This window comes from Thalassophryne amazonica, chromosome 21 (assembly GCF_902500255.1).
Source record: "Thalassophryne amazonica chromosome 21, fThaAma1.1, whole genome shotgun sequence".
Taxonomy (NCBI): Eukaryota; Metazoa; Chordata; class Actinopteri; order Batrachoidiformes; family Batrachoididae; genus Thalassophryne; species Thalassophryne amazonica.
Window position 1 is genome coordinate 18605415 of NC_047123.1, and position 20489 is coordinate 18625903.

The 20489-nt window shown below is 39.7% G+C and overlaps 2 protein-coding genes across 2 annotated transcripts in view; both read right to left on the minus strand.

The window, feature by feature from the left end:
• Window positions 1-1575: 1575 nt before the first annotated feature.
• On the minus strand, window positions 1576-10135 carry slc35b2 (solute carrier family 35 member B2). The gene is made up of 4 exons (XM_034162329.1): window positions 9915-10135; window positions 6872-7059; window positions 5706-5866; window positions 1576-2857 (listed from the first exon to the last, which is right to left on the minus strand). Exons 1-4 carry the CDS (start codon window positions 9938-9940, stop codon window positions 1925-1927), a joined length of 1308 nt encoding a protein of 435 aa, XP_034018220.1. The 5' UTR covers window positions 9941-10135; the 3' UTR covers window positions 1576-1924.
• Window positions 10136-15559: 5424 nt separating this feature from the next.
• nfkbie (nuclear factor of kappa light polypeptide gene enhancer in B-cells inhibitor, epsilon) overlaps window positions 15560-20489 on the minus strand; it is a 31159-nt gene continuing 26229 nt past the window's right edge. The window contains exons 3-6 of the mRNA XM_034162157.1: window positions 19556-19766; window positions 18485-18573; window positions 16823-17071; window positions 15560-16723 (exon numbers count right to left, since the gene is read on the minus strand). Coding sequence (XP_034018048.1) covers window positions 16655-16723; window positions 16823-17071; window positions 18485-18573; window positions 19556-19766 — 618 coding nt within the window. The 3' untranslated portion in view covers window positions 15560-16654. The remainder of the gene's footprint in view (window positions 16724-16822; window positions 17072-18484; window positions 18574-19555; window positions 19767-20489) is intronic.

A 20489-nucleotide genomic window follows, 5' to 3' on the forward strand; every position in this document is an offset into this window, starting at 1 on the left:
CAGTACGTCATGTAAAGCATTAACTGATTGCCAGGACGCACGTGTGAACCACAGTGTGGTCATCTCATGGATCTAACATCCTGGAGGGAGGAAAGGTGTGAGCTCATATCATCTGATCGGTCCTCTTACATGCAGGACAGCACTGCCATGATCCGAGTTACCTGTTTTACATGACAGGAACACAGCAGCTGACAAACAGCAGATGACGGCGCTCCCCCTTGCTTGCCTTCTAATCAGACCTCAGGTGACAATCAAACTGCACTTGTACGGCTTTTGACATGCATTTTTTCTTATTCTTACTGCAATCTGACAGCATTCTAGGTATTTGTACTGTGTTCCAACCATGTTTGGACTGCAATTGTACGCATACACACGGTTGTGCACGAATCAGTCGAGGCCGGATCTGCTCACATACTAAGTGGTCGTACGGCATTTATACACGGCTGTCTGGATATCTGTCCCTTCCTGACTGCACCTCAAAGTCACCCCCCCCCCCCCAATTCAGCCTGAATCGACTTCATTCATGTTAAGTGTGACGGGCCCCTTAGAAACTACCCATTCGAGCAGGGGGTTAGTTTCATTTTTTCCCCACATGCAGTGGTGCTTGCTCACAGGGGGTCGTTTTGACCATTGGGGTTTTACATAATTATTGTATGGCCTTGCCTTACAATATAAAGCGCCTTGGGGCAACTGTTTGTTGTGATTTGGCGCTATATAAAAAAATTGATTGATTGATTGATGGAGTGAGAAAGAACCAGGTCATCGTGACTTAGAACAGTGGTTTCCCCAATTTCTATCCTTCATTTTAAGAAATGGGGATGTCAGAACAGCCTCATCGCGCAGTGGAAGCAGGTCATGCTTGGAAGCTAATGCACGTATGACGTCGTGGATCGATTATGCGATCACCAGATTGAAGTCTACAAGTATGAAGACCTTGGCAGTCATTAAAAAAAAAAAAAAAAAAAAAAAAGGGGATTATTGTAATTTATCAGATTTGAAGCTAAAATCATACATTTCTTAGAATGGACATTTTTACAGCTTCCTCGATTTTGACTGCGTCATGGGTGAACTAATCCTTTCATGCCTTTCATGAGAAGAGGTAAGTCATATTGGGGCCCACTGGTGCCGGTGTTTATCCCTGGATACTTTAGCATGAAGCAGATGAGAGTCTGTGACTCCCACTGGATGAGACACCAGTCCTTTACAGATTGATCCACAAGCCAACGTTGGCACCCAGTTACAGACTGGTGGACTGGGACAATGCAGATGTGGTGTCTTGACAAAGGTAGCGTGAACTGGACTGGTAGCCATCCCACTGAGGTACCTGATTATTACCCTGGGAGTGGTGATATGGCACCAATAAATGTTAACACTGTCGGCTTGACCTAAAAGAGAGAGCGCTGGTGGAGGTTACACACAGAGTGCCCTTCTAATGTTTTTAAAATCATAAAATCCAACAATAAGACTCAAAGGCTGCAGTTAGCCAAGAGGAAGGAACGTGAGGAGCGTCAAACTAAAAGACAACCCATTGGTTAAAAAGTGCTGCTATTACAGGTGGTAACAGTCTATGTACAATTTTAGGAAAGCTTCAAGTATTTGATGTCATAAAAGGTTTAAAATGAAGGATTAACCTTTGTTTGACCGCACAATCCCGACAGTGGTTCAGAAGACTACTCTGCAGTAAACTGAACGACTGATGGGGAAGCTGTACAATTTGTAGATTGGGAATCGTGTTAATCTTAAAACTCTGAAAACCAGAAGAACACAAAAATGTCAAGGACCACAATCTTTGTGTAACAGTGAAAAATGCAGACTCCTTTTCTGTACCTTTGCAAACTGAAATAAAAATAAAGAAGAATCATGGAAAAAAAACTCTGATATACACAAATAGACACCACAGAAAATGTGGTCTCAGTTTTCAGTTTTACACTTTCTGTGCGAGCGGTTGTGACTGCCGTCGGCCAGCCTTCATGCGTGTACGTGCATACACCCGCAGGAAGAGAGCCAGGAAAACTATGGCCACGCCAAAGCTACCCACGAGAGTAACAGCATGACCGTAAAGGAAACAAGAGAGCAGGATGGCGATGGCCTGCCGCAGGGTCATAATGATGGTAAAGACGGCAGCACCAAACTGGTTGATGGTGTAGAAGATGAAGAGTTGGCCAAATGCCGAGCAGACTGACAGCAACACGGCATGGAAGGCGAACTCTTTGTGGCGTATCATGAAGGCCACAGAGTCGAACAAGGCGCCCTGCTCCAGCAGCGAGCCCACAGTGAAGAGACAAGAGAACAAATTGACCCCAAACATCATCTGCACTGACGACATCTTGTACTTGAACAGGTTGTCCTGCCAGTTGGAGGTGAAACTGTCGAAAACAATGTAGCCCATGAGGATGACGATGCCGCTGAAGGTGGTGACGGTAGATGGGTGCTTACTGGTCGTGCTGGACAGCAGGAACATGCTGACGCCTACAGAGATCAGCATGGCGGTGAAGTACTCCCAGTACTCATAGCTTTTCCGGGAGACAATTTTTCCCATGAGCATGACGGGAATGACCTTGGAGGCCTTGGCCAGAACTTGTGTTGGGAAGCTGATGTACTTGAGAGCCTCGTATTGGCACCAGCTGCTCATGATGTTGGAGAGAGAGGCAAAAGAGTACTTGTACATGGGTGCACCGTGGCGGGGTTGCTTGAACAAGATGCACCACAGTCCAGACACGGTCAGAGCCAGGATACGGTTCATGAAGACCAAGAACTGTGAGTCCTTGAACTGCTCCCCCTCCTCTTCTGCCATTGAGGCTCCATAAGAACGGGTCATCACCCTCTCCTGTAGGACCCCCCATGTCAGGTAGGACGCCTAAGAATGAAAGCAGATTTCTTAGATATTTAGCGGCCTTTGTCACATCATACACTGTGTCACATGAGAAAGAATCACTGTTATAACCTCCGCCAATGAAGTTGGATGGACGTTATGTTTTCACCCTGTTTGTGAACAACCTGTAACCCACAGTTTTCCCATATAACATTATGAAATTTTTACAGAGGATTCATATCCTGATAAGCAAGAACTAATTAAATTTTCAAGGTTGTAGGTCAAAGTCAGGAAAAATCTTGTACAATTGGAAAAATCCCTATTCTTTAACATTGAACAAAGTTGAAAAAATTCAAAAAGATAGAATTTCTTTCATATTTGAGAGCGTTACGTAGGATGGTAGCCTTTATCGACTGAAAGTTTGATCTGGATCTGATCCAGATTACAGATTTTGTGGACATTTAAATTTAACATTGAAAACCGCATTTAATGTATATTTATACATACATACATACATACATATACATACATACATACACATACATATACATACATACATACATACATATATATATATAATGTGTACACTTTGCATTAATCAGAAGTGCCTCAGTCACTCATTTTTCTGTTATGGATTTACCTACAACACCAAAATTGGACGGAGGTTCCAATTTTTTTTTTGCCTGTTTGAGTTATCAGTTGGAAACCAAGTGCCAAAAAGCAATGACAAATTGTGCATAACAGAAATAACCAATGTTCTGTGAAAATTATCTGAAAAAGAATTCAGAAACCAAAAAAGTTAGATCTGACTACTGTGTCAGTTTGTCTGTCAAATTTAAAAACACTGTCAAATGAGTAGTTTTAAAAATCAGAAGGCACTGTGCAAAAACCAGACTTTTCCCTATCCTCAAACACAATGCATTCAGTTTTCTTCTTCATTTAAGTGTAAGAAGTCAGATAACAAAATTTGGAAATGGAAAAACAGAATATCTACACTAATTACACAAAAAGGTAAGAAAGAAAATGTGCTTTGTCAAAACTCCTTCTGTACACCCAAAATGTCTTTCTAGTGAACTTGAAACTTCTGTCAAATGTAATTCCAATTAATCATAACTCCAGTTACATTTCATTGCAGTGCTGTCTCTACAGCTTCACTGTAACACGTCTGTATAGAACATTCTAATGGTACGTTATGTTTAAGCTGTTGCACCCTGAAGTACTTTTCCCTCCGTTACTATAAGTTATTATGCACATGAAGCACGGCGTGAGATCACTGCTGGTCCGGTTACACTTGTGCATCTTAATCTGCTGCTCCCTTAATTCAAACAGCACTGAAACATCTTTTAAAAGCATACAAAATAAAACAAACCAGCACTCCCCTTCTTCAAAGAGAGAAACAAAAGGAGGACAGCACTAGTAGTACGAGACAATACTACGTGCAAGCAGGATGTAGTAATGTGCAAATTTTTAGACAGTACAGACCTTTGAAAGAAATTTAGTTTATCCGAGTAGGTCAACAGAAAACCTACTCTGAAATGTAAAAAGATTTGTGCTCTACTAAAACAAAATCAAATGTCTTTTTGTAATAATAAAAAAACTAATGAATGAACAAGGTGTAAACTATTTAAAAAGAAAAAAAAAAAACTAAAATTCTTTGCAAGTTTTGTCAGTGTACAAAAACACAAACAGCTGTTGATCATTGAATAATAAAATTATGAAAACATGATTAAATGTAATTCAACTTTCTGTCAAATTCTAGGACACCACTGAAAATAACACAGGTATTTTTAAAAGTATTTAGAAATAATTGACATTCAGCACCTTATTACCATTGTCATAATGTGACAGCGAAACTGTTTTTTGTTTTTTTTTTACGTAAAATTACAGTGGAGGAGTACAGACGCGAACCACCCATCCAAGGGTGGAATGTCTGAGAGGTAACAGTGCGAGAGGTTAAACACCCCTCCTACTAGGGGGGTCTGGGAATTAGATGCTTTAAAATCAGTGGTGGGCACGGTTCCACTAATCCACTAACTGCTAATTATCAAAGCTAACGTTTTTGTTAGCAGATTAGCGTTTCAGATAACTTTGAAAACTATCAGCAGACCAATTAGCTTCCAATAAATTTAGTTCTGATAACTTTTAGACTGCTAACATATTTTTGCGGGTATAGTGAATAACGCTTAACAGTTAAAAACATTTGTAAAGTCTGAAATTAAAGATTTTAGTGCCTGCCTGTTCCACGTTTTGTAGCAGACAGACAGTGATGAATGGTAGAGCTCTATCCTCTGCAAGCAGACTACCAGAAAGAAAGGAAGAGGAAGAAAAAAGATAATTTATTTTCACATCATATAGACTTGCGAATAATGTGATATAGTTTTAAATATTATTAGAGCATGTTTTAATTTTGACCCCTGTGTAATTTTTAAATTGACCCCTACCTGGCTGCCTGTTGAAAATTCAGGTGGCTAATTAGTTATTTCAAAAGAGTAATGTCTGATGTGTATATGTCCCAAATTTGATGCTTGTATCACCATTTGCAGGATTGTTTCAATTATCTGCTGCACTATTACTATTCATCAAAAAGACAGGAATCCTAGTTTTTGACAGTTGTACTGCCAGAATTTTTAAGACTTTTATATTTTTTACCATGGCAATTCAAAAGCAAACTCGGCTCATATCACTATGTACCGTGCTGCTCGGATGATCCGTTTCTGTATTTCGTGAGACAAACGTCAAAGTGGCTGATCATAATGTGACAGAAATCAGTCTGTAGATGGCGCGCTTTAGCCTGTGTTGCTGCTGCTGTTGTTTCAAGTGCACTAAATATGCCTCAAACTTCTACACAGCTCTCTATGTGTTCAGTGATTGTCGTTTTTGGCAGGATCCCCACCTGAAGTCCAGCTGTACACAAAATTAACTTCATGGCTTGTCTGACTGTGGAAACGGAATTAGCTTCATTCCTGGGTGAAACAGACACGTCGTCCAACAGCCCTGACTTGGCTTCGCTGCCAAACACGCAGGTCTTTATAACGGGGAAGCAAAAGCCGTGACCTGAGGAGGGAGAGGGAACAAAGCGTAAGATCATGAAGGTCAAAACAGCAATGTAGCAATATTATGAATGTTATCTTATATACACCAAGTCTAAAACCATTCAAACGCGATTTTCTCCTCCCGCCAAGTTACACTTTATCTAATAATGTGTGCGGTACATCAGAATGTCCTGGCTATGACAAGTTTTATATGAAGTTATTAGAAAGTTTGTTACAGACTTAACACATATTATTTGATCAAATAAGTTGTGCGCAGTTGGGGATAACAGTTTGAAAGTTTTGAGCAAATGTGCATTTTACATTGCGGCCCATAGGGATTTGAAGTGATAATTTTGCCTCTCTGTGCCACCACAATGGAGTTAAAATGACAACATGTCTGTGTGCCTTGGTGGCTCCCCTCACTAGACTCTTTCTTGCACAGCCACTCAGTTGTTGAAAAGTAATAACTGCAGACAGGTACACTGTAACCGTAAAATACTCTTCGTATTCATTCATGGTGAAAATCAAGTCCAAGACATAGTGACTTGGAAACATTCATGTATTCATCTGATGACTCATATAAAGAAAAACGCCTGTAGAAGTGATTATTGGCATCAACAATAACACATTTAATTTGTCCAGTTACATATGGGTTCTGAAATTGGAGGTACTGTGTATAAAAAAAATTACTACAATTCCAAAATTGTAAATGTAATATTATGTTATTAAACTCTTTAAAGTTGAAAATCTACACTACATACACAACTTGACTGTTTCATTTAAGCTCCATTGTGGTGGCGTACAGAGACAAAATTACAAAATAGTACCACTGTCCAAATACTTACGGGCCTGGCTGCAGCTGTGTTATCAGCAAAAGGACACGTCCAAGTTGAGATCATCAGTAAAGAAGCAAAACAGTTTATTTAAACCAATCATACACAGAGAAAAGAATGCAGGATTTCATTTATTTTATTTTTTTCATTAAGTGCTTTACCAAAATGGAGCTCATTATCTCACAACTACAAACCTGTATCTAAGTAATTGATGCTTTTGAAGTAGCGAATGAGGAAGTAGCCTGGGATGATGATGGTGGAATATCCCAGTATGTTGATGAGGAAACGAAACACCCAGACTTCGTACCATCCTTCCGGGAGAAATAAACCTTCTGCAGCCACGGCGGAAGGGAAAAGAAGCAGCACCAGTGCAGGCCAAATCCTGCAGAGCAACACAACATGGCACAGCCGTCACTCCAAAAACAGAAACAACAAAGAATTAAATTTAAAAAAATTCCAGCAAGGAAGTGTCCTGTGTTGCAGCATTTCAATACATACACATCAAGTAATGCTGCTGAATAAACTTTGACATCCTTGAAGGATTGTCAGTTTGTTGTCAACAAACACTACCGCGCTTAATGCTAACCAAGTTACTGAGGTGACGTCAAGCTCACACGTCTCACACTAAAAGTTGAAGCCATAACTCCCTAATCTTGTGTGTGGGCATATTAAAGTCTTGAGGTATTTAGGCAGGGGAGAAAAGATATCCAGTGATGCTTCTGTTTGTTTGTTTTTTATGAAAACAAAAAACATGAGTGTGATGGACATTACAGAAAAAGACATGAAAATTTTCTCAATCTTTAATTCAAAATTCTCTGAAAACTAACAATGATTCATGCTTGTGAACTCCAGGTATATAGGTGGAGTCAGCTCGCTAATATACTGACAGCAGTAGAGAACAAACAGTGAGGCACTTGGCAGCACTGCCTTCAGGGTTGTGAAAAATTCCATGTGACTGACGTTACATCTGATTCAGTAACATGACTTGCAGATAAAAATACATGTTTTCTGAAATATTTTACTGATTTGCTTAGGAAAAGATCCAATTATTGAACATTTTACATCGAGTTACAATCATCTAAATATTGGTCAAACCATAAAACACAAGGCAAAGTTACAAAAATATATTATAAGTGTCATAAAAATTGATGTGTACCAGAAGTCTCAACCAGGTACCACTAAATATACACTACATATTTTGGTAGCTCAGTTCATCAGGTAGCCAACTAACTGGGCCAATAAAATTAATTTTCATAAATAATTAACAACAAGACTGATTTCTCAGTTAACTTAAGTAACTGAAAGGGTGTAGGTAGAAGCAAAAGCTTATATACACCCCTTTTGTCTCAGTACATTTTACTCCTCACAACAAAAGTAAAACGAGCAGAACAAGCAAAACATAAAGATTGTAAGATAATCAATTAACTTAAATTTCTCATCACAACAAAATCAGTAGTAGCGCACGTTGCACAATCCAAAAAATAATAGTACAAAATCAATATACTTAATTGTCCATACGATAACCAGAAACTATGCACGCAGTTTTGATAAAGTGTTTTAAAGCTGACTAGAGTACAGCATAATTTAATACCCTCGGGACAGTTGTTCCAAAGGTTAAATCCTTTTACAGGGACACAGTGTCCTTGATAAACCAAGTGTCCTTGGTTTATCAAATATCAATATTTCTCTCAAATTATAACTGGAGTCCTTCATATTAAGCAGGTTTTTGGACATGTTGAGGTAAAAGTTTGTTTTTTGCTTTGTACATAGTTTCTATTGTAATATAATCAATTAAGTCCATGAATTTCAGAATTATTTAAGCAACTACATAATGGGTTGATTGGCTCACAGTAAGATTTATTACTGATAATTCTTATGGCTTTCTTTTGCAATAGAAATATTGACTTAGTATTTGTTTTATATGTGTGTCCCCAAACCTCAATGCAATATGTCATATATGGAACTAGTAATGCATAATATAAAGTAATTAATGAATACTGAGAGAGGAAATGTTTTGTACAGAATTGCAATGGATTTTGACATGTTGGATTTATCAATCAATCAATCAATTTTATTTATATAGCGCCAAATCACAACAAACAGTTGCCCCAAGGCGCTTTATATTGTAAGGCAAGGCCATACAATAACAACTGTATTGTTAAATACAATACAATTGTATTTAACAATTTATGTGTGTTTTCCCACTTCCTGAATGGATAATTATTTTGATAGCTTCATTTCATCTTCAATGCTGAGACATAAGAGGCTAAATAAAATCTGCATCACCTGCTGGCTTACACTAAGAAAAGAACTGTCGCAGTATCCAGCATTTTCATGACGGTGTGCATCGGCAATGCAATGACAGGAGCAGGGTATGGGCATGCGTGTGCTTCTGTGGACAAGATAACTCAAAAATGGCTGCACAAATTTCTTTCAAACTTGGTTGGAATATTACTTGGATAAACATGATTCGAGTTTAAAGTAGGTTAGTAAAAGGTCAAGGAAAACATGGTAAAAAATGACAATGATTTTATAATAAAATCATACGACGAAGTCCTACATAGTTAAACAGACACACACACACCATTACAGACGCATGAATATTAAGTACATTTATAATGTGGTATGTAGAGCGTGCAGAGTATGCGTCAGCCCTCTGACACCTTGTCATTCAAAATAAAAGAGCGGTGCACCCTGAGATAGTATTTTAACATGAGCCTTCACCAGAGAATGTGCCACATTAATATGCACATGCCAAAAGCTATAAAAAAGACAATTATAAATCGAGTTAGTCCCGTTTGGCAGTCCAGAGACAATTTAGGAAACATTCATGACTCAAACACACCTCTGTTAAACTCCTGTAACAAAGGTGTGTTCCTTGCTGCCGTGGCACAGTATGTGTGTGTATGTGCCATCTCTTTCAGATGGAGGGCCTCCTCCCAAAGGGGCCCTGACACACACACAGAGCCTCTTTGTGTGGGTCTGCTGTGGGCAGCCCAGTCAGACCTGCATGGGCCCCAAACAGGCAGCAGGAACGCCACAGACACACAGGTTATTATGGAGCACAGACTGGCTGCTGCCCACCGACTGTCCCATATGAGAACAGCAGCCAGAACACATCTGTAACAGCCAAATCCACATGTTCTATATAACACACACTTTGTTGACCTCACTGTCACTTTACAGTACTCAATTAGCACATTTGCCAGTTAGCTTGCTGCTGCTTTCTACCGTTACCTCCATGATAAAGATGACATTTTCATCACTTCTCTGTGACCCGACACCTGGCGCCGAGCACACGCCGACACTATCAAACTCGTCCGCCGGAACTCGACATGAAGCCGCGCCGACTCGGCAAATGAGGGAATGTAACGGCTGAAAAGCCGTCTTATCGGAGCGGAGCCGCGTGTAGCGTCTTCAACTTTTAGCCTCGTTCACTACTGAGCAGGAACGCTTCCCCCCATCCGCCTCCCCCCGCCCTCCGCCGGTCAACGACGCCGGAGGCAAAGAGCGGCATCGACCGTAGAGAGCTGCCACCTGTCGTAGCGGAGGTGGAACTACACGGGTGGATTTTGTGCCCACACTCAAACGTAAATAAATTAAGTAAATAAACAAAATGAATAAAATATATATGATTTAAAAAAACCCTCACATTTGGTTTTAGCTGGATACCTCAAATTTATTTTTTTGATAACCAAGGTTATCTATAATACGTATAAACATATTATGTTATATTAGATTAGATTAGATAAAACTTTATTAATCCCTTGGGAAGATTCCCTCAGGGAAACAGATTCCAGCAGCGTTGTATAGCAGCACACAGGGTAAGAAGCACACAGAGTATCAAAAGTAAAAGCAAAAAGCAATTTGCAAAATGTAAATACAAATATAAATACCAGAAATACTGCTCACTACTGTTGATGGCCTAGTGGTTAAGCGTTGGGCTTGAGACCAGAGGATCCTTGGTTCAAATCCCAGCCTGACTGGAAAATCACTACGGGCCCTTGGGCAAGGTCCTTAATCCCCTAGTTGCTCCCGGTGTGTGGTGAGCGCTTGTATGGCAGCATTCTGACACTGGGGTGAATTTGAAGCATTATTGTAAAGTACTTTGAGCGTCTGATGCAGATGGAAAACTGCTATATACAACCCCTGGCAATAATTATGGAATCACCGGCCTCGGAGGATGTTCATTCAGTTGTTTAATTTTGTAGAAAAAAAGCAGATCACAGACATGACACAAAACTAAAGTCATTTCAAATGGCAACTTTCTGGCTTTAAGAAACACTATAAGAAATCAGGAAAAAATTGTGGCAGTCAGTAACGGTTACTTTTTTAGACCAAGCAGAGGGAAAAAAATATGGACTCACTCAATTCTGAGGAATAAATTATGGAATCACCCTGTACATTTTCAACCCCAAAACTAACACCTGCATCAAATCAGATCTGCTCGTTAGTCTGCATCTAAAAAGGAGTGATCACACCTTGGAGAGCTGTTGCACCAAGTGGACTGACATGAACCATGGCTCCAACACGAGAGATGTCAATTGAAACAAAGGAGAGGATTATCAAACTCTTAAAAGAGGGTAAATCATCACGCAATGTTGCAAAAGATGTTGGTTGTTCACAGTCAGCCGTGTCTAAACTCTGGACCAAATACAAACAACATGGGAAGGTTGTTAAAGGCAAACATACTGGTAGACAAAGGAAGACATCAAAGCGTCAAGACAGAAAACTTAAAGTAATATGTCTCAAAAATCGAAAATGCACAACAAAACAAATGAGGAATGAATGGGAGGAAACTGGAGTCAACGTCTGTGACAGAACTGTAAGAAACCGCCTAAAGGAAATGGGATTTACATACAGAAAAGCTAAACGAAAGCCATCATTAACACCTAAACAGAAAAAAACAAGGTTACAATGGGCTAAGGAAAAGCAATCGTGGACTGTGGATGACTGGATGAAAGTCACATTCAGTGATGAATCTCGAATCTGCATTGGGCAAAGTGATGATGCTGGAACTTTTGTTTGGTGCCGTTCCAGTGAGATTTATAAAGATGACTGCCTGAAGAGAACATGTAAATTTCCACAGTCATAGATGATATGGGGCTGCATGTCAGGTAAAGGCACTGGGGAGATGGCTGTCATTACATCATCAATAAATGCACAAGTTTACGTTGATATTTTGGACACTTTTCTTATCCCATCAATTGAAAGGATGTTTGGGGATGATGAAATCATTTTTCAAGATGATAATGCATCTTGCCATAGAGCAAAAACGGTGAAAACATTCCTTGTAAAAAGACACATAGGGTCAATGTCATGGCCTGCAAATAGTCCGGATCTTAATCCAATTGAAAATCTTTGGTGGAAGTTGAAGAAAATGGTCCATGACAAGGCTCCAACCTGCAAAGCTGATCTGGCAACAGCAATCAGAGAAAGTTGGAGCCAGATTGATGAAGAGTACTGTTTGTCACTCATTAAGTCCATGCCTCAGAGACTGCAAGCTGTTATAAAAGCCAGAGGTGGTGCAACAAAATACTAGTGATGTGTTGGAGCGTTCTTTTGTTTTTCATGATTCCATAATTTTTTCCTCAGAATTGAGTGATTCCATTTTTTTTTTTTTCCCTCTGCTTGGTCTAAAAAAGTAACCGTTACTGACTGCCACAATTTTTTTTCCTGATTTCTTATAGTGTTTCTTAAAGCTAGAAAGTTGCCATTTGAAATGACTTTAGTTTTGTGTCATGTCTGTGATCTGCTTTTTTTCTACAAAATTAAACAACTGAATGAACATCCTCCGAGGCCGGTGATTCCATAATTTTTGCCAGGGGTTGTAAATGCAGTCCATTTACCATTTACTACTGGCTTACTGCCTACTGCTGGTCCTGTCCTTCCTGTCCTCGGTCTTCCTGTTACTCCTCCTCCTCCCGAGTGAGGAGTTGTACAGTCTGATGGCCTGAAGGACAAAGGGGTTTTTCAGTCTGTTGGTCCTGCACTTGGGAAGGAGCAGTCTTAAATACATAAGTCTGTAATTTTTAAATATAAAGCAATGATAAAATACCCTCGGACATATGAGTAATCACTGAAAGTGTGTATAGAAAGAATCTGACTTTTTGACCCCTTAGAATAGGTCAAGGTTAGCCAACTTTGAATATGTCCAAGGTCTGTGTCCCAAGAATGCTTCCTGTGAATTGGAAAACTCTAGCAGTAATAGAAATGGAGTTTTGCTGAGCACAGACAGACAGACGGACGACGGGCGCAATGTCTTCGCAATACTCGATGGCCATATTTTGGACTCGGGTAAAAATCATATCTACGTCAGTGCAGCAGAGATTAGTGATTTGTAAAGGTCAGGTCTGGGAGTAGGCACCGGTGCTGCACATCCCCACATCCACCACATACACAGGTATTCTGGGTCCTGGATGGCAACCACCTAGGCAGACAACTGGTCCACCGCACCGCTCAATAATAACCATCTATTTGCCACAGCTATGTGAAAAATAGTGGGCATCCCCTTGGTTTTCTTCAGCTGCTGAGGCACCTACGTGCTGACTCATGCAGATAGAAATGCACCACATGGCCAAAATGTCACTGCTAGATGTCCCCTCATGATACAAGATCTGAGTGTCCCTAATAGATGAGTAGAGACAGGCCCAGAATGTCAATGATAATTAACCCAAGAGCTAAACCAATATTATGTCATTTCTTCCATTTGTTCATGAGTTAGAACATTACAGCAAGACTCTGTACCTTCACATGGACACCACTCATTGTGATTGTTGCACACAAATTTCAAAAGCACTTGTGAGATCATCAATGACCACTAAAGCTGACAAACCAGTGAATAATACGGGTTGGAGGTCAAGAGGTGATCCCAGATTAGGCTTGGCTACATGTGCATTTATCCAAGCCTTCACTTGGCATGTGCATCTTAAAATATGCTGCTTGAAGCTGTCTTTGCAGGGAGGCAACTTGGCAAGAGTGGGACACTTCTGGGATAATTTAGATCTAAGCAGACTGAGATCAGTGGAATTGTAGTGGACTTCCCTTGAAAGTTGTGTGGAAAAAAAACTGCTACATGGATTTGTCCCCATCAAGGACCATCTCAAAGTCTTCACAAACTCAACACTTTCCCACGTATAGATACAGCCCCGATGGCTAAGTCCAGGAAGTCATTAAAAGTCCGGATCTTGTGTCGTCTGCAATGTCAAGGTCAGTAAACCTTTCCTCACCAACAGAACCTTAGCCACTGGTTACCACAACTGTACCCAACATTAAGTCCATGCGAACACTGAACAGTGTCAGAACCAGAACACATCCCTGATGAACACCGAGTTTTTCAGTACCAAAGTTTTATGGTAGGTAAAGTACCTTTTCCAACACCACTCCCCCCACTAAAAAAGTTCAATTGATGCATTAAAGTTAACCAAATTTTAATCCGTTTATTCACGTTATATACCCTTTCAACTTGTAGAAGTACACAATGATAGTACTTATTGGTTTTGAGTTATCATGATAATCCATAGCTGATTTGTTCCGTCTATTCATTCACTCACGGCATTTTACAGTGTTTGTACAAAAAATATATTTTATTTGATTGGAGTGTGGAAACTAATTAGACTAAGTAGTAGTGTAGATACGACTTGCGAATTTAAACATACGGTAAATGCATTTAATGCCGGTGTTGGAAATTTCTCAGTACTCATTGTATTGTTCGTGGCAATGGGAACCAGCTCAGCTTGAAAAATATTCTCTGCGATTCCTGTCACAAGCAACACCTGCTGATCCGGCATCTCTACACTTCTTGTTTTAACAAAGCAGAGATAATGGCAGCACGAAGCTGCAGGTTCAGTGAGTTGTTGACCACAGAGGTTTGCTTATATTATTTTAAATCCGCAGGAATCTGTTACAGTCAAGCCAATTCGACCTCATTCTTCCCGTTTTCCTCAGACTGTGAAATCACAGATGAATCATTACTGTTGATGGGTGTAATTGAGAATGAGCACAGATAATTTGCATGTGCAGCTAAATTAAAGAAAGGCATGAACAGAGACTGCAGCTGAGTGGAATTTCCAGCCACTCCAGTCATTATACTTGACGAGACATCAGGAAGTAGCCATTTACAAAATAACCTTACAGGAAAAGGAACAGGGCTTTTTTCAGAAACTAACTGCACATTACTGAAATATGAAATTTATGGGAACATGTGTTTTCACAAAAACACTAAAAAACAGAAAAATAACCAATCACAACATTTTACATTTAAGCTAAAACAAAGGGGATTATCACTCAAATATAGGTGGGCCAGTTAGCGGATTAGCTTTTCAGACAACTTTGAAAACCACTAGCAGGCTAGTTAGTTCCGCTAATTGATTTATTTTATAAATATAAGTTTAATGGTCAAACACATTCTTTTTGAAGGTTATACACTAATACTTTCTGTACTGTGAATAAACAGTGTATTGGATGGAAACTGTTGAATTGTACCGTTTTGAGAACCTCCATATTTATACTACAGCATATAAAAAAAATTAGGCAACTGCAGGTTTTATGTCATTTGAGCAGGGGTTTGGACAGCTAACCTAAAAGTTAGCTTCAATACCCACTTATCCGTTAGGCTAACGGAAAAATTCCAGCAACTCTGATAATGCTGAACCATGAAACTATTTAGCTGAAGATAAATGCTAATACTAGCTTATTGGTTATATAAGCTAACTTTTAGTTTAAGTCTCCCCACTGCTAAAATGACATAAAACACTGTTTAATTAGTCTGATATTATAAATTGCAGTTATCCTTTTTGATAAACCAGTCCAGAACGTTTATTATCTTGACTTTCCACCTACTAAAAACACTGCAGATAGCACTCATACAGAATAAATGACTACAATGATAATATCTTAATTTTATTACAAAATAAATGAGTGCAGAACCTTCTTGTATTACCTATACAGGCAGGTGCACATAGACACCAAAGAACATGACATATTTCTGCAGATAAAGTTAAATAGAGCAGCCTGTTACAGCATCGACACGGCAAACGTAGGCATCAAAGATGAAGCTGCATTGTGTTATATATTAGATTTCTGTATGGCCTAACCTTTGAAAGCAAGGGGTTGGGATTTTATTTTAACAGAACAATTTCTTTTACATTTGTTAAATTATAGCATGCGTCTTCTCAAAAAGTCTCTGTGGAAACAATTGATCTTTAAAGATATGAACAGAAGCATAAAAGCCAACAGTCCCGTTTCCATTAGAGGGAAAAAAAAAGGCATAGCAATGATAAAATATGAGAAACGTGAAAACTGGGGTTAATCCGATTAAGAGGTAGATTTTTTTGTTTGTTTGGTAATCAGATGGCTGGTTTTGTCAGACTCATCTATGAGGAAAATTATATATTAACAAAACATACAGTGAAAATGTATAAATGTTCTATTTACCCCAACAAGGAGGTCACATTTCCACCCATTTCTATTTGTATGATGGTTTTGTTAATAATTTTCACCCAACATGCTGACTAGATTTGGTCTATTCTGGGATACATTCCAAATTAAGGCTGAACCGGATACAACATTCTAAGACGGACCATTTTAACAAAGAGGATTTATGAAGTTTTGTGAAAACTCAAGCTGATCTGAATTTGGAGCTTCACACTTTGAGTCAATAAATTTTAGAAGACATTTAACATGGTGACATGGTGTGTTTTGGGCCTTGGAAAAGGAATGTACTTTATTTAGTGCCATTCTAGTGGGTGTAAAAAAAACAAACAAAAAAAACAGTTCAAGACCATGAAACAGAATTACTCTTTTTCAGCAGGAAGTCAAAATGTACGGTGTCCATATTAGTCTTAAAAGAAAAAAAAAATCCAGATGAAACCAGAATGTATTACAAATAAAATATATAGATAAGCTGTTTAATGAAACATGAAAACACCGGTGGCAGTGAGAGTCCAGGTACGTCTGTAGTTCAGCAGTCACCCAGTTCAAAAGTTCACACTAACCACCGACCTCCCAGAGATCTGGATGTCATCAAATGGAAATAGAGCCAGAATCTGAAAGACAGAAAGAAGGGATTTCATATTTAATGATAGAAACCATGAATACGATATGTCAGAGTCTACAGTTGTGGATCTGCAGGAACCACAACATACATCATCGTTGCCATCAGCCAGATCCAGTGCCGTTTCATCCTCCATGTTTCGGAGCATTGTGTCGGCTCCGAACTGGTAGAGTAGGTTAGAGATGGCGGCATCCTGCCGTCCCACTGCCAGGTGCAGCGGCGTGCAGCCATTAAACATGGTAACGTCCACGTTGGCACCATGGTTGAGCAGAAGCTTCACTGAAATGATGTCGTGCAGCTCCACGGCGAGATGAAGAGCGGTTTTCCCGCTAGTTCCTTCCTGCAAGCAAAGCGGTAAACAGTTGACTCCAGAACAGAAATGCAATGTTAAATCGAACTTCTTAGTCTTAAAGCGTGCACCTATTTGTAATTTTTCATGGGAATGTTCTGCAACAATCCATAAGCTGTATGTGACCCGGTGAGTTATGTTGGTGCACTGATTTAAACCGTGAAGAATGTCTGCGATAGTTTGGGACTGACTGCTCCCTTCCCTGTCCGGCTCACACTAATCATATATCAAATCTAATTATGTCGACATGAATTCTGGGAGAAGCCCTGAGCTCAGCTCGTATCACTGTCACCATTGCACAGGTGCAGCAGATTTATAGAGGAGACTACAACATACGGCCATGTGCAGCAAACAGTGTTCGAACGAGATCTGTGCGATTCTAAATACTGCGGCATTAATGGATCAAACCCAGCGCACTCCAGGGCGACCACTGACAAAGACTGTTATTTTAGCCATCTATGGTAAATGGAATGCATTTATATAGCGCGTTTCTATCTGCATCAGAAGCTCAAAGCGCTTTACAATTACGCCTCACATTCACCCCGATGTCAGGGTGCTGCCATACAAGGCGCTCACTACACACCGGGAGCAATAGGGGATTAAAGGCCTTGCCCAAGGGCCCTTAGTGATTTTCCAGTCAGGTGGAGATTTGAACCCATGATCTTCTGGACTCAAGCCCAACACCTTAACCACTAGACCATCACCTCCCCCTCCCCCATCTATGACATCACGCTGGAGGCAAAATCAACCATGAGCTCAAAGTGCAGAGTTTCAGCTTTAATTTGAGGGTATGTTATTTTACACCAGTTAAGGCCACAACAATGAAAGCACATTTGACATGTGGCACCCCTTTATTGAAAGATTACAAGTTAACAGACATGCTGCAATTATAAGGAAAAAAAAAAAAAAAGGTCTACAGTCAATTTAAAATGTTGCTTTTGCTGTAAACTATCAATGTAAACTGGGTCTGCAACTGACAATTATTTTCATAAATCAACTGATTAGTTTCTCGATTAATCAATGAGTTTTTGGGGTTAGAAAATGACAAAAAATGTCATCAATCTTTCTCAGACCCCAAGATGGCACCTTCAGATGTGTTGTCTTGTTCAAAACCCAAAGATATTCAGTTCAGGGCCAGAAAAAAAAAAAAGCAGAGAAAAATGGGAAAAAACAGTTTTTTTAATGTCAAAGTAGTAGAATTTCAGTGACAAACCTGTGTGATTTACTGGGGATATCATGTCTTTTATTATCTGAAGTGGATCACAACCTTATTGAGAAGATTGTTGAATAATTACACAAGATGAGAATTGATTTTTTCTGCTCTGTGATTTGAAAGATTCAGCTTTGCTTGTAATTATTCAAACCAGACGTTGCCATGAAGAAGCACTCATTCCACAGACTAACCTGAATATTGAGGTCTGCTCCTTTACCCATCAAGAGCCTCATAATATGATGTTGTCTGTTCAGTGTGGCCAAGTGAAGACAGGTAAGACCTGAAAAGTGCGCACACGTGGTTAATAATGTGGAAGACTGGGCAACAAAAATCAATGCAAAATACAAACTATGAGGTTTTATAAATGACACACAAAAAAATTAAAGGAAATTCTGAATTAAAGCTACAGTGTGGAGGATTTAGATTAGATTAGACAGAACTTTATTAATGCCTTGGGAAGACTCCCTCAGGGAAATTGAGGGAGTCTTTTTCTTGGTTGTCCAAGAGATGTTGGGGAAGACAACTCCTTTGCCTGGAGGCCTATTTCACCAACAAATTCTACCATTTGGAGCACACATTTGAAAGAACATAACTTTTATGCAAAGCGACCAAGATAACTGAAACTTTACAGTATGATTGTATACAGACTGAAGTTTAAGTCCAACAAATTTCAAGAAATTTGCTGGACCTTTGTAGGATTTATCACAATTTTTATGGGTTCTGGGGTTTTTTTTGAGGGGGGGGGGGGTCACCCTCTATGTCCCTTCTGAGCTACTGTATCAAGATGGCGGCCTCCCCTAGGGAACCCACTCCCATGTACATATAAAAGGCTCATTCAAAGTTGATGAAAACAATGATTTTAATTGTGTAATTGTCATTACGCTCTAATGAACACATGGCTTTGTTTGTTATATTCTATTTATGTAAATAAACACCTTTAAATCATAACCAACAAGAAAATTGCAGCCTCTTTTCAGCAACCCAGCATTATAATATTTCCTGCTTTGAGCAATGTGTATCTCTGGCAACAATCTAATTATATTGATTTATTGCATTAAAAATTAAAGATGTCCTTCAACCCAACACTGCATGGGCAGTTGATGGCTGGCTGGCTGATGATTGATTCTACAGTAAGTCCTTCATGTTTTTGGACATAACAGGTGGTTTCAACTGAGCAATGTGAAGGATCACAAAAATGAAAATCACAATGAATAAGCAGAACAAATAACTGGCAGTTGAGCCTCTGCAGTGCTTCCATTCACCTTTCCAGTTCTGGGTCTGCAGGACCGGCACCAGCTTGTTGCAGGAAACCTCTCTGGTCATCTCGGCGGCACAGTCAGTCTTCCTGTACTGACACGCGACGTGCAGCGCCGTGTTCCCGTCCTGGTCCTGAAGCTCCAGGCTGGCACCATTCTCCACCAGATCCTTCACCACAACGGGCATGTTGACGTATGTGGCCAAGTGCAAGGGTGTCTGCGTATAACACACACACACACAAAAAAAACAAAACACAGAGGTTTATCAACAACAACAAAGTCCATCTAAATGTTCAACTATTAAGCACCTCCAGAGAATCACTCTTAAACCAAAGCATTTGCATGCAGATATACAGACAAAAACCATGGACCTGATCTGAGCATGAATAACTTTTAATAATGTGAAGTTTAAACAGAATTCACTATGCAAGTACCGTTTGGTAAATATGCTGCATTTATACAGAGCATTTCCATCTGAATCAGAAGCTCAAAGCACTTTATAATGATGCCTCACATTCACACACCAATATCAGTGTACTGCCATTAGTTCATTCGCCAAGCAGGTTTTCGGTACCACTTATAAAGTGATGAAACAACACTTAGAATCCAGCCTCAGTGTACCATGGTCTACACAAAAAAATGTATGCTAACCATCCCAGGGTGGTAGCTGTAGCCAGCTAGGGGTCAATGAAGAATTACACAGAGGTCAAAATGTAAAAATGCTCCAATCATGTTGAAAACTATACCACATTATTTGTCGCTGGACTCACGTCCCATCCAGGGGAATCATAAATTCTCATCCACTTGCTGCTGTGGAATCTGGAGGTAAACCGAGACTAACAGGCCTATGTAGGATCAACATGATGGTATTGTAAAACCACAACAAAGAATTCAGTTTCAAAGGTGGGAGTCATGACAGATATTTTATTCTAGTCTGTAA